The 15,465-nt window shown below is 44.8% G+C and overlaps 1 protein-coding gene across 1 annotated transcript; it reads right to left on the bottom strand.

Moving 5' to 3' along the window:
* Positions 1-646: 646 nt before the first annotated feature.
* LOC110502893 (myocardin-related transcription factor B-like) lies at positions 647-14,600 on the bottom strand. The gene is made up of 11 exons (XM_036960771.1): positions 14,579-14,600; positions 14,438-14,493; positions 14,100-14,337; positions 13,640-13,824; positions 12,474-12,614; positions 11,618-11,865; positions 9,970-11,071; positions 9,685-9,843; positions 7,542-7,688; positions 5,650-5,710; positions 647-5,449 (listed from the first exon to the last, which is right to left on the bottom strand). Exons 1-11 carry the CDS (start codon positions 14,583-14,585, stop codon positions 4,938-4,940), a joined length of 2,856 nt encoding a protein of 951 aa, XP_036816666.1. The 5' UTR covers positions 14,586-14,600; the 3' UTR covers positions 647-4,937.
* Positions 14,601-15,465: the final 865 nt, after the last annotated feature.

Genomic DNA, 15,465 nt, shown 5'->3' with positions numbered 1-15,465 from the left:
ACAATAGAATCTAGATTGTTTTGGGGGGAGGCGGAAGGAATATTGTCTCAATTTTACGATCAGCTGGTCTTGGGCATCACTTTATGTAGCTTAGTGTGCTTGTCTGTTTTTTCTGCTTCCCTTCAGGGTACTGGGCTCTGTTTCAACTGGGAAGGTTTCCTGCAGCCTGTTCAGAGCTTCATCGTGCTTGTAAACTCAGTTAATGCATATTCTGGAGAGAATATATGTTGGTACTTCCCAGAGAGCGTATCAGAATGGTACTATTGAAGCCTAATCAACGTATTGGTCATGCAAATGGCCTGTATATTCTACTCTATTCAACGCCCCCGAATTAACCTGACAAATGTTGTTGACAGAGCGGATTATATACAACAATGTTCTTTTCTCCTTCAAGTGTTTTGATTAATCTTGTGGAACTACATGTTATCACTTCTAAATGTAATAATTCATAAAATGTTTTACTACGTTTACATAATAATACAATGGGGTTTGATGCTGTTTGCTCTGACAGCTGAACAGTTCAAAAGATATTCACAGTAAAAATGTACGGTCACAATAATCTCAGCAGCCCAGAACCAAATCACACGTGAGCCTCCAGCCACAGATGTTAGGAGACCTTCACAATAAACCACGTTTTATTGACGCCTAAAAGCATACAGTACATATATATACATATTTTCTCATATTATTTACAAAATAGCACATGGCTGTGCTACACATGTATAAAAATATGCATGACATCTATATAAATATGTACACAATGTGCAAAATGTATGTATGTATGGCATACAGAGGATGAGAGACTTGGCAGATGTCTTACTAGTTACAACAATTCAGACAAAGAACAACGGTTGAATGCGAGACAGTACAGTACAGAAAACACAGAATTAGGTAGGACAAATCAATATTTGCTTGCAATGATCAACATGTTGATATGACAAGTGCTGAAGACGAATCTGCTGTCCTATGACATCTCGTTCTAAAGTACTGACAAAATAAAAAAATGCACCAACTGGTCTAAGGCACTGCATCTCAGTGCTAGAGGCGTCACTACAGACCCTGGTTCGTTCCCAGGCTGTGTCACAACCGGCCGTGATCAGGAGTCCCATAGGGCGGCGCACAATTGGCCAGTAATCTTTACAGTAATATTCCTCTTGCGTATATACAGGAAAAATAATATGATTTTGTAAACATTTTAGAAATACGATCATTTTTGTTGGTCAACAGTAGATATTAACTGATGTTAGGCAACAATTGAACAATTGAAAAACAAATAATTCCTTACTAGCTCTAAACCACAGTTAGGAATATTTGGTTCCCAATGGTCAGAGACCGTGTGTACAGTATTTGGCATTATTACCTGGACACAGGTGATTATTAGTGTTTGACTTGTTGGATAAGAATGATTGCTCGAACAATGACAGAAAAATAAAAGCCATGGTATTCTAAAGTGCTGTACAGTACAACCGTATTAATTCTATACAATATTGATCAGAATAATATTTGGATTGAGATACTGAATATTAGTAACTCGTTTGGCATGATATGCCAGGTAGAAGAACTACACAACCCTAGTTTCAATGTATCATACATATAATCATCTTCTTCATGGTAGAATTCATCCACAAAATGGTAGCTATGCCAGAAGCTACGGCGTAGTCCCTTGTAGTTTACCCTGTATGCTGGGCACACCACTGGGGGTGTCTGTATGCGTTTTGAACATATAACCAAACAGGACAGATGGAACAGTCAGAGAAAAGCTGTTCTGTGAGCCAAACCTTTTAAAAACTCAGCCTGTAAAATGTGCTCACTTGGCAAAGATCGTGCTGTCTGATGAACGTCCAACTTCATAGAAATGAAGAGGACTCAAATGAGTTGCAGCCAACTCAGCGACAGAGACAAATATAGCCAGATATCAGACACTTATTAAAACGTGCATTCAAGAAGACACCCTGACACACATGCAGACACACAGACATAAGGGACTCTTACTTATAGACAGACATGTAGGGCTGGGCGATATATCGAATTCATGTTTTTAACATTAATTCGAGTTAAATCAAGTTTTTTTTTTTTTCATTTTTATGAGCATTTATGTCCGCTTGTTCTCATGTTGTCTTTTTGATCTCGTCTCGTTCGGTCCTTCCCATTTACACCAGAGATCTGTATATAATGAAGAGATCATCACGTCTCAGCCCTAACAATGGGAGTCGTTGTCGCAAAAGCGGGAAGGCAGGCGGCAAGCTCAGGTTCAAAATAAGAGCATAGAAATGCATTGGGCTTATTTTGGATAGATTTTGGCGAGAGTGAAGCCTCTCGCTTCACCTCTTTCTCCCAAGGACCTCCCGCCACCACTCACAACAACAACGATGAGATATCACTTCTTCCTCTCTGTCATATGGTTTCAACTCGTTATTTGCATTTGAGGTTTGGTCCAACATAAATCAGTCATATGGACACCGAAACACATGGAGATACTATTTTACTGTAATAGAGAAGTTGTAAACCTTTCGAACCATTTCAACTCTTCAAATTTTGTGCAGAGAAGACACTTCTAAAACAGATGTAACAATGAACATTCATTCTGGAAAATGAATGCTCAGTTTGTCGCATGCATTACGGTATCGCTAGCAGCATTTTAGTCAAATAAAGACTGCTATACTAGCTGTTTAGTCTGTGTTTTATAAATATGCAATACACATGAAACAATTATATAAGGATTTGGCAACTCATTCTCATTCTGCAAAATAAGGTAGGCCACATGATTTCAACATCTGAAAAAAGTGGACAGGCTACTATGCTGTTCAAACAGTTGGAGACGGACAGGTTGTGTTTATAACAATTACAACGGTTTTGACTTGTTAGCTGAATTCAGAACTTGTCAAATTATAACTAGATCTAAGTTGGCTAAACTTGAAATATAAATATTCGCTGACTACTCACGAGCACGTGGGCTTGTGCTTGAGAGATTGTTTATGAGACCTGTGTTCATTTTCTATAATGTCTGCTACATGATTAGTGAATGTGCATTATGCATGGTTATGGTTAAATTTGTAACAAAAAGGGCCTTTTTATAGACAGACCTGAAATCCAGATCAGTGATAATTGCAATAAAAAGCAAGTACAACTATTTTGAGAAAATAATGTAAATATTAGTGGGTCTCATGTTTGTGGAAGGCATATATTCAGCCTCTGTATAATTTACCAACCTCTGAATTGATTAGACTATTGGTAACTGTTTTAAATGTAGTGTATTTGACCTTTAATTGTATAACAAAGCTTAGAGAAAACATAAAAATGTGTTTTGATATATATTGGGCCATAAGTTTGAAAAATAATAGAAATGATTTTTAGGCAGGGGCGCAACTTTCACTGGGGATGGGGGAGACATGTCTACCCCACATTCTGAAATTGCATTTTTGTCCCTCCGTTTTATCATTTGAATGTGATTATTCGACTGGATAAAAAAATGTAATAATACTAGTAATTATTATGTCCCCCCCACTTCTAAAACCAAAGTTGCGCCCCTGGTTTTAGGCCATTTCGCCCAGCTCTAGACACATGCATACTTTCTCACACAGAGACAGAACCACTGACACACAGAGACAAAGTGTAGAGAGTTGACAGACAGAATTCAGGACAGACAGAAAAGTATAACACCTCTGTTCTCCAGAGGTCATGCAGCCACATTAAAACATGTCAAACACGGAAGAATACAGTTGGCACAAAAAGACTGGCACTCAGGCTATCATGCCACCTTCTTGTCACTCATTGCTATGCCAAACATATCTGGCTTGACAATGAGTAACAGAGTTTGCAAGAGCACAAACAGAGATGGAACCAGGCTAGCATACAGTAAGTACACACATTAACCTGTATGTAGTGTACCTGTGTGATACCATATTTGGTCCCTCTCCACTGACACATCAGTTGTCTTTCAGAAGATAAAGCTGCCAACAATGTAAAGTCTCCATTTACATTCAGATGGATCAACTTAGACTTGAACTGAAGGCGCTAGTACACTGAGATAACCAACAAGTGGATCAACATTGTTTCAATAAACCATTAAATCTACAAAATCATTATCTGTGATTCACATTTCCTTGTGAGATGAAGGCGATGTAAGGCCCGCCTCCTTAGTGCATAGCTCATAGTGGGAGGAGACTACTCCTCCTTGTCCAATAGGAGTGATTTTGTTCTCGTCGTCAGTTCAGTTCATTGCTTAAAATAGTCCAACTGTCTCAACCAATACAATATGTATCAGAAGGGTCAGAAACCCCAAATATAGGTATGTTGCAATAAAAGACCAGTGTTAAACACAGCCTTGTACTCTGTCTGGTTTACATCTGTCAGTTATGCTGTCTGTCGTGGCTTGTGTACAACAGATCTGTAATAACCAAACAGCATGCGTCCACAGAGAAATGGCTGTAGATGAAGACCCTGTAATATGACTGATGTGAAACGCATGCTAAGTTAACACATCCACGTGTTCACCGCAAGGCAAGCTGACCACCGTACATGCTGACTGTCAGGAGTTGTCAGGAGTTCAACCCAATGAAAACTCCAGGAGGGCTGAGGGAACATCTAACCTTATTCTGATTGAAATATCTCCATCATTTACAGGATATTTCCACAATGTCTGCATCCTTGTTCATTTGGCTCTGGCCCCACTACTCTATTAAGCAACACCCAATGCCCCCATCACCGGCTGGCCAATCCTAGGACATGGTAGCAAAAAATAAACAAGACAATTTTGTATTAAAAAATAAAGTTTTAAAATGCACCAGGACTATAACCTGACTAACCAAGTCCGGATTTATTATGTTGAGTGCCTCTATCCTTTTTCATTTCCTCAACCACTGCTATCCTCCTCTTCTCTCGGTCCCTCTATCCATTTCCTCCTTTCCCCTCCATCCTTGTCCTCATCCATCTCTCCATCAGTCCCAGTGCAGCTGTAGGTCATGTGTATCCAGGACGTCTGAAGGAATCCCCAGTGGCGTAAGCCCCACCGCGGGGCCGGGCGGCATGGTTAGGTCCAGCCACTCCATGTTGTCCAGGGCTGTGTCAGACATGCCCATGTTGAGGGAGGAGGGGGGAGACATGGAGTCGCAGAAGGACAGCTCCGAGGTGTCCATGGGGGAGTAGGGTTGATCCAGAAGCTGGGACTGCAGATCCTCGATCAGACCCAGGGTGCGGGGGTCCGTGGTTGGGGACAGATCGTTCAGGGTTCCCTCAAGGAAGGCCTCTAACAGCTTGTCTGAGGTCATGGAGGCCAGGTTTGGGAGATGGAGGGGGTCGACGGGCGAGATGGGAGGGGGAGCTACCTGGATCTGTGGAGGAGGCCTGGACAGGGCGGTGTTGACAGGGAGGGTAGTGATGTTGGCTGTGACAGGAACAGTCTTGGTGCTGAGAGACAGAAGGTCCGGCTGCTGGATGAAAGGAGTGATCTCTGGATGAAACAGAAGATGGGGAGAAATTCATCAGTTATATTAAAACACAGGCTTCTTTAATGTTAATGTCGAAAAAGAAAGGAGCCTTATCACTGTTTACAGAAATGAAAAGACCAGATGGTCATTACTAAGTCAGTCCCTTCAGGGTTAGGACAAGGAGCTAAAGGTGTAAACCTTTCCTGATGCTGTGAACTCTCACCTCCACTCTGAATCAGGATGTCAAATAGGTCGTCCATCTGCTGACTATTTGCCGTGGAAACCTGAGAAAGAGACAATAAGGTAAGAGGGTGGAGATGCATGACCAACAGCATTACAGTCTCTGAGGTGTGACCAATAGCAATACATTCCCTCAGGACTTCGGAGAGCACCTCATATATTTATGAATGTGTGTGTGTTATTGTATGAGTGCAGTAGTGGAAAAAGTACCCAATTATCATACTAAAGTAAAAGATACCTTAATAGAAAATGACTCAAGTAAAAGTAAAATTCACCCAGTAAAATACTAAACTCATCAAAAAAAGAAAAGTCCCTTTTTTCAGGGCCCTGTCTTTCAAATATAATTCGTAAAAATCAAAATAACTTCACAGATCTTCATTGTAAAGGGTTTAAACGCTGTTTCCCATGCTTGTTCAATTAACCATAAACAATTAATGAACATGCACCTGTGGAACGGTCGTTAAGACACTAACAGCTTACAGACGGTAGGCATTTAAGGTCACAGTTATGAAAAATTAGGACACTAAAGATGCCTTTCTACTGACTCTGAAAAACATCAAAAGAAAGATACCCAGGGTCCCTGCTCAGCTGCGTGAACGTGCCTTAGGCATGCTGCAAGGAGGCATGAGGACTGCAGATGTGGCCAGGGCAATAAATTGCAATGTCCGTACTGTGAGATGCCTAAGACAGCGCTACAGGGAGACAGGACGGACAGCTGATCGTCCTCGCAGTGGCAGACCACGTGTAACACCAGCACAGGATCGGTACATGCGAACATCACACCTGCGGGACTGGTACAGGATGGCAACAACAACTGCCCGAGTTACACCAGGAAAGTACAATCCCTCCATCAGTGCTCAGCTTGTCCGCAATAGGCTGAGAGAGGCTGCCTGTTGTAAGGCAGGTCTTCACCAGACATCACTGGCAACAACATCGCCTATGGGCACAAACCCATCGTCACTGGACCAGACAGGACTGGCAAAAAGTGCTCTTCACTGACGAGTCGCGGTTTTGTCTCTCCAGGGGTAATGGACGGATTCGCGTTTATCGTCGAAGGAATGAGCGTTACACCGTGGCCTGTACTCTGGAGCGGGATCGATTTGGAGGTGGAGGGTCCGTCATGGTCTTGGGCGGTGTGTCACAGCATCATCAGACTGAGCTTGTTGTCATTGCAGGCAATCTCATTGCGGTAGGTTACAGGGAAGACATCCTCCTCCCTCATGTGGTACCCTTCCTGCAGGCTCATCCTGTCATGACCCTCCAGCATGACAATGCCACCAGCCATACTGCTCGTTCTGTGCGTGATTTCCTGCAAGACAGGAATGTCAATGTTCTGCCATGGTCAGCGAAGAGCCCCGGTTCTCAATCCCATTGAGCACGTCTAGGACCCTGTTGGATCGGAGGGTAAGAGCTAGGGCCATTCACCCCAGAAATGTCCGGGAACTTGCAGGAAGAGTGGGGTGACATCTCACAGCAAGAACTGGCAAATCTGGTGCAGTCCATGAGGAGGAGATGCACTGCAGTACTCCATGAAGCTGGTGGCCGAATTCCGAACTCCTCCTTTTTTTAGACTTGGGAACACTACAACACTCAGACATAATTTACAAATGCATGTGTGTTTAGTGAGTCCGCCAAATCTTTTGATAAGTCTGTGAATTGGACCATTTTCCTGTCCTGCTAAGCATTCAAAATGTAACGAGTACTTTTAGTTGTCAGGTAAAATGTACGGAGTAAAAAGTACAATATTTTCTATAGGGAAATTGGTGAAGTAAACGTTTTCAAAAATAGAAATAGTAAAGCACAGATACCCCCAAAACTACTTGAAAGTATTTTTACTTAAGTACTTTACACCACTGTATGAGTGTGTGTGTTCACCTGTGTGAGGTTGTTAGCCTGCTTCAGGTTGCGTGTCTGTATGACTGCATCCTCGTAGCGAGGGGGCTCCCTGGTCATGGGGGGCTGGGTCACGAGGGAGGAGGGTTGGAGGATGAAGCTGGGCTGGGATGGAGACGGAGAGGGGGACTGGAGGAGGAGAAGGAAGATAAAAACACTGAACAAACACAGCCTGCCTTGTCTTGTCTATAACCACCACAGCCTGCCTTGTCTTGTCTATAACCACCACAGCCTGCCTTGCCTTGTCTATAACCACCACAGCCTGCCTTGTCTATAACCACCACAGCCTGCCTTGCCTTGTCTATAACCACCACAGCCTGCCTTGTCTTGTCTATAACCACCACAGCCTGCCTTGTCTTGTCTATAACCACCACAGCCTGCCTTGTCTTGTCTATAACCACCACAGCCTGCCTTGTCTTGTCTATAACCACCACAGCCTGCCTTGTCTTGTCTATAACCACCACAGCCTGCCTTGTCTTGTCTATAACCACCACAGCCTGCCTTGTCTTGTCTATAACCACCACAGCCTGCCTTGCCTTGTCTATAACCACCACAGCCTGCCTTGCCTTGTCTATAACCACCACAGCCTGCCTTGTCTATAACCACCACAGCCTGCCTTGTCTATAACCACCACAGCCTGCCTTGTCTATAACCACCACAGCCTGCCTTGTCTATAACCACCACAGCCTGCATTGTCTTGTCTATAACCACCACAGCCTGCCTTGCCTTGTCTATAACCACCACAGCCTGCCTTGTCTATAACCACCACAGCCTGCCTTGTCTGTAACCACCACAGCCTGTATTGTCTATAACCACCACAGCCTGCATTGTCTATAACCACCACAGCCTGCCTTGTCTATAACCACCACAGCCTGCATTGTCTATAACCACCTCAGCCTGCCTTGTCTCTATAACCACCACAGCCTGCCTTGCTATAACCACCACAGCCTGCATTGTCTATAACCACCACAGCCTGCCTTGTCTATAACCAACACAGCCTGCCTTGTCTATAACCACCACAGCCTGCATTGTCTATAACCACCACAGCCTGCATTGTCTATAACCACCACAGCCTGCATTGTCTATAACCACCACAGCCTGCCTTGTCTATAACCACCACAGCCTGTATTGTCTATAACCACCACAGCCTGCCTTGTCTATAACCACCACAGCCTGCCTTGCTATAACCACCACAGCCTGCCTTGTCTATAACCACCACAGCCTGCCTTGTCTATAACCACCACAGCCTGCCTTGTCTATAACCACCACAGCCTGCATTGTCTATGACCACCACAGCCTGCATTGTCTATAACCACCACAGCCTGCCTTGTCTATAACCACCACAGCCTGCATTGTCTATAACCACCACAGTCTGCATTGTCTATAACCACCACAGCCTGCATTGTCTATAACCACCACAGCCTGCATTGTCTATAACCACCACAGCCTGCATTGTCTATAACCACCACAGCCTGTATTGTCTATAACCACCACAGCCTGCCTTGCTATAACCACCACAGCCTGCATTGTCTATAACCATCATAGCCTGCCTTGCTATAACCACCACAGCCTGCCTTGTCTATAACCACCACAGCCTGCCTTGCTATAACCACCACAGCCTGCCTTGTCTATAACCACCACAGCCTGCCTTGTCTATAACCACCACAGCCTGCCTTGTCTATAACCACCACAGCCTGCATTGTCTATGACCACCACAGCCTGCATTGTCTATAACCACCACAGCCTACCTTGTCTATAACCACCACAGCCTGCATTGTCTATAACCACCACAGTCTGCATTGTCTATAACCACCACAGCCTGCATTGTCTATAACCACCACAGCCTGCATTGTCTATAACCACCACAGCCTGCATTGTCTATAACCACCACAGTCTGCATTGTCTACAACCATCATAGCCTGCCTTGCTATAACCACCACAGCCTGCCTTGTCTATAACCATCACAGCCTGCATTGTCTATAACAACGACTCATATAACCAATGTAAGATTTAACAGGATTTGAGGGAGAAAGTGGAACTGGAAAGGTTGATGGTTTACAATGTGTATTTTGCATCACATTTAGCCTAGAGGATGATGTTTTCCCAATAATACACCTGGGTGTACCTTGTTGACAGGCCCATTGGAGAGGATGGGGTTGGGTGAAGCCCCCCGGGGAGAGAGCCTGTTATCTGGGGAGCTTCTCAGGAAACACTGGGGATGCATGTCAGGCCCTGTCTGGTTCTCCACCATCCCAGAGCCAGGGTCGTTGCACGCTGTGAAAGTCTGTAGAAGAGAGACACACAGTAAGGGGTTAACCTTAACTTCATCACCAATTCTACTAGATCTCATTCCAAGCAGGTTTCAGGTCCATATTTTCCAGGAACTGGTCCATGGTGTGATCTGACTTACCTGCAGCAGGTGGTTATGATTAAGTATCTGCTGTTGAGTTGAGGCTTGCCGAGTCTCCATCTTGGTGGTGTGTACCTGGGGCACTGAGGCCTGGATCAGGCCTGGGGCTTGATTTGATATCGTAGCCTGGAGGACAGGCAGGAGGATCTGAGTAGTGCTATCCTGGGCTGCAAGCAGGGTCTGGGTGCCAGGCTGACCTACAACCTGGGACACTGTCCCCTGGTGGCTGATGAAGAACTGGGGCAGGGTGGGGGTGAGGTAGGGCTGGTGCGGGGGCTGGGAGTTGCAGAGCACATCCTCCAGCTTCACCACAGTGGAAAGAGAGTGAGGGTGAGTCTGGGGAGCCATGTTTGCAGTAACCATGGCTGAGCAGTTAGGGAGGACTCTGTCTTCCAGTTTGACCTTGTTGGAGGTCTGGATCATGGGGACAGGGTCTGTGGAGGGTCCCTGTAGAAGCTGGGTCTTCTCCACCTCCAGCTGCATCTTCAGCTCCTCCACTAGCCTCTGCTCCTGCTCCAGCTTCCTCATCAGCTCCTTGATCTGACGCTCCTTCTCATGGAGCCGCGGGTCATTCTCCTCCGGGACACCCGGCCTCAGGGGGGACATCCCCACGCCTGCACGACCGGGACTAACCCTCTGGGGGTCGAAAAATAGATCGGACACCCCTCTGTTGTCTTTAAAGGTGGAGAGGTAAGTGGGGATTGGGGATACTGGGGGTGTGGAGCTCATGCTCTCTGGTGCCAACTGATGGGCAGCTAGGAAAAGTGCGGGGGATGAGCTGACCTCCGTGGGGACTGAGGATGGAAGGGTGTTCGGGCCGGGGGTCAGAGCTGGGGTGCTGGGGCTCTCCTGGTAAGGCTTCAGCCTCTCAATGAGATCAGTCTTGGTCCCTGACACAGGGAGGCTTCGCCACTTCAGCTCCAGTTTCAACTCGGCCACCTTCATGTCCTCCAGGTTGGGGGGCAGGTGGCCAGGCTTGCGGTTGGATAGGCTGTTTGGGCGGACAGGGGTGGGAGGCGGGACAGTGACGGCAGGCGGCAGGGACACCACTATAGAGGTTGGCAGACCGTTCACAGCGCTGCTCTGACCCTCAGCTACAGGCCTGAAGGAAGAGAGGAAGCGAAACAAGGGGAAGGAGGGAGAGTAAAGATGGTGGAGTGAGAGATGACGAAGGAGGGAGAAGGGAAATGTGGGAGAGAGAGAGAGAAAGCGTGTTAGCAATATGAAGGGAACTAAGGAGGTTCCTCTGCCTGGTGCCTCAGTACACAGTCAGTAAATGGAACAATGCAGAGTTCCAACAATAACTGACATACACAGTTCTAATGGGCCTTGGACTCCCACTAAGACAACATCCTGCAGGTTATTAATATCATTACAGAGGATTTGTTATTGGAAACTAGCTAATTGTCCATTTGCCATCTGGGCCATTGGAAACAACAACAGCTGGGTTGCTTTTTAGGTACTTTCCAGCTAACATAACGTTCTCTTGTAAACCTTAGTTTGAACAACAGGTAGACGGATCCGGTCCATTTAAATAACATTTTCACTTGGTCTCCCATTGACAAAGTAGAACTTAGGATTTGCCCCTAGGAGTGTCAGAAGTGTTTTATGAACATACTTTGTCCCTGAAATTACAGTAATATCCTACTTTAAGGGTGCTGGGAGGATGGTGTGGTAGTTATAGTGCTGCTGCTGCTGGTGGAGGATCTGCAGCTGGAGGAAGAGCTGCTGCTGGTGGAGGATCTTGGCGTAGGATGAGTCCATGGGGGCTTCGCTGGCCTCCTGTTTCTGGTCCTGGGGGACGTACTGGTGGTACTTTAACTTCTTGATCCGGGGCTTGGGCTCCTTGCCCTTCTTACTGCGATTCCTCTCCCCGGGCTGCCTGGGCTGGCTCTGCTGTGGGATAAGAGGAGGAGAAACGCCAAGATAAAGAAGATGTACATGCTTCAAAGCTACAAGTTATTTATAGAAAACATAATTGCATAACAATATGACACAAGCTCTCTACACAAAATAAAAACTAAAATACATTGACATAAAAACAGTCATCTAAAAAAGGATTTCCTTTTTTAAGTTATGTTTTTACTACTGGGCACAATCCAGTTAAGAATTGAAGAAATGAACCCAGGAAGAGTACAGGGTCAGTCTGTACACTCTAGGCAGAAAGGTCAGTTGGTGTCTTTTAGTACAACTGATTGGCTGTGTGTTGTCTCCCATTTCACAGGTTATAGAAGTTTGGTTAGTCTTAGACTTGTTTTAATGAACAGGGTCAACTCTGACAATATGTGTTTAGAAGTGACTTAAGCACTGTATTTTTCAATAACTGGAAGATGATTGAATTCAGATTTGAGTACAGAAAGATTTAAAACATGTAAAACACCTTTATTTATTCAGCGATTTGGATTCAATGCTAGTTCAAAGACGGAGCTTTTGTTTCTATGTGAACTTGTATTTTTGGAAAGTCTACTTCACTAAACAGTAGACAGAATAATGTGCCTGCTTACTTTCACTAGGGTGGGCCCTGGCTTTTGAGAAGCAACAGTGGTGATTGGCTGAGGTGCTGGAGCTGGGCGACTAACTGGTGGCTCATTGGTGGAGAGAGCTTTGAGAAAGTCTGCTGTTGCCTGGGTGACAACAGGGAAGGGCTGGGACAGAAAAAGAAGAGAGGAAAACATTAACATTTCAGTCATGACAGGTAAGCCTATGTTTCAAGTTAATTTTATTTAGTTCAATGCTGAATTATTACAATCCTTCAGGGGTAGACAAAGAATGAGGGGTATTATCATTATCGTTCTGCCCCTGAACAAGGCAGTTAACCCACTGTTCCTATGCCGTCATTGAAAATAAGAATTTGTTCTTAACAGACTTAGTTAAATAAAGGTAAAATAAATAAAAAATATATTAGGGATGCAAAGCGACCAGTAATTTACCAAAGTTAACGGAATCTTCAGTAATTTATAATATTCATTTTTTATACCTGTGTCCATATTGTCCATGCATTTCTAATGGCTAGACCATATGGTTCAAGAGAAAACTTAATGAAAAAAGCATCTAATCAACAATGGCATTATTTTTCTATTAATTCTGCAACGTTTCAACTAACTTTTTTCACAACTGCTAGTTTGGCGCCAAAACATTTACAACAAAGTCATATTGACATAGTCAAATAAATAAGTGTATAACAATTAGAAAGGATGTTCCATGCTGAACCCCTCATATTAAAACACATTATTACATTTACATTTTAGTAATTGAGCAGACGCTCTTATCCAGAGCAACTTACAGTAGTGAGTGCATACATTTTCATACTGGTCCCCCATGGGAATCAGACCCACAGCGTTGCAAGTGCCACACTCTACCCACTGAGCTACATGGTACACCAAGGGTATTGAATAAGTTACTGGTTTATATTTATGTTTTACAGCTTTGTCATAATTGTTTTTTAATCATGCTATTTGATTATTTTAATTACAGAAACCTAAAAAGCCACTAGACATCATTTTACAATTCCCCAAAAACCTTGAAAGCTACCAAAATTCTGGTAGTTTACTGGTAAACTTAGAAAGTTTCCCGTAATATACCCTCCCTTTTCAACACTAGGTATGATGAAGCATATGTATTGTCCTTCAAGAGGATATTTGAGTGGATAAAGATCCTCCCTAGTCCCTACCTGTAGGATGGTATGGTTGTTGGTTATGGTGGGCAGCGGTGGTGGACAGGGGGTCTCCAGGGCTCGGGGTTCCCCAGGGGAGGGTGCGGCGGCCTGGGACTCGTGGCTGGCCGGTTGCTCTGGAGACGGGGCATCCCCGCTGTCCTCCTCAAACCCGTAGGCGTCCAGTGCTTTGGGGTAGTTTACTGAGGGACCAACACAGTCAACAATAATACAGAACACTAACTAAGGGCCACGTTAAAAAGAGCGAAAGGTGAATGAAGAGGCCTAAGAATTGTGTGATCTGGGCCCGTTTAGTGCTGATCTAGGATCAGATTTCGACTGTCCATCTAATCTTATTCATTATGAGCCAGAAAGACAAAACTGATCATAAATCAGCACTCCTACACTAAGACTTGATACATACGGCTCCATATCACCATCTTCCTCTCAACCCCTCTCTCTCTCTCCTCTCCCTCACCAATGATGGCCTCCTTGATGCTGGGTTCTACAGGCAGAATGTTCTTTTCTACCAGTTCCATGGGACCGGGGCGCTGAGCCAGCTTCTCATTCAGGTCGTCAGCCAGCTTGGCCTTTTTCAGCTTCATCTGGGTGGCCTGCAAGGAGGGCTCTGCCCCAGTCTCCTTGAGGATGTGCATTCTGACCAGCTCAGATCTCTCTGGTCGGCTGCGAATCTTGTGCTTCAGGAAGTTCTCAGTCTGGGGAAGGGAACAGGGGGTCAGGGCATTGTCAAGTCATTTCAATGTAAGAAGTTACTGAATATATTAAAGGAATGTATTTGCAAGGCTGAGCTCTTACCCGGGCTCTCTCCAGGCTACGTATCTGCTCATGGAATGCTGCTGGGCTCTTTAGAGCTGCATGGACAGAAACACATGTCAGCTTCATCAACAGACAGATAATTACATTATGACTTTATGAAGTGGCAGTGCCCATACTCACGTGGCATTATGCCCTGGTCTACCAGCTGCTCACGGGTACGTCTCTGCTGTAGCCTCAGCTGAAGGACTGTTGGAGAAGAGAGAGAGAGAAGGGTAGACCCTTCAGTAAACAACCAGACGGCATTGCATCGGAGGGTCTGGAGTCATCATGAGTAACTGAGGTTTCGGAGCAGATTGTGGTTCTGATAGACCGCTAGAAACATACCAGGGGGGTTTGGACCCCCACGGCCACCAACAACTGCTACTCGTTTCCACTCTAGCCAGCAGTGTGACAACATAAAACTGACCAAAGGAATGTCCTCCGCTAACCCAGTCCGTCCATTCATTAAGAATGTGACTGGTCTCACTTTAATCCCTTATCTGAACAACAATGTCATTCCTTAAAACTGTTTCATTCTTTGGTCCTTGGAAAATTGTACAGGAACAGAAATCAGGGAGAATTGCGATTTTATCTCAAATGGCGAAACATGCGAGAATTATTATTTTTTAACAGCGAAAAAAGCTCAAATGTACTTGACTACATTGATTACCATAACAGCTCTGTGTTTCCTTCCTGTTACAATAAACAACATTACTGCAACCAAGAAACCAAATTGATTCACCAGATCAAAAACAACCCTATTACCTCAATACAGAACATGCATTGAGTTGTACAATTTAGAGTGGCGAAACCTCCCAATGTGACACATCATTGCATTAACAGAATGCTGAGTAGCCTGTGACCTCGGAGTCATTCTGAGCAAACAGACCGACACCTTCATCTGACCCTGAGAAACAAACTCCCATCCGCTCTGGGCAATTCCACAGTAACAGAATGACACTGATTACGATTTTTCACTTTAAAAGACAGCCAAACAAAAACCAATCATTGGAAAGTTTAACAAACCA

This window comes from Oncorhynchus mykiss, chromosome 23 (genome assembly GCF_013265735.2).
Source record: "Oncorhynchus mykiss isolate Arlee chromosome 23, USDA_OmykA_1.1, whole genome shotgun sequence".
NCBI lineage: Eukaryota > Metazoa > Chordata > Actinopteri > Salmoniformes > Salmonidae > Oncorhynchus > Oncorhynchus mykiss.
This window is presented reverse-complemented; position numbering and strand designations above follow the sequence as displayed.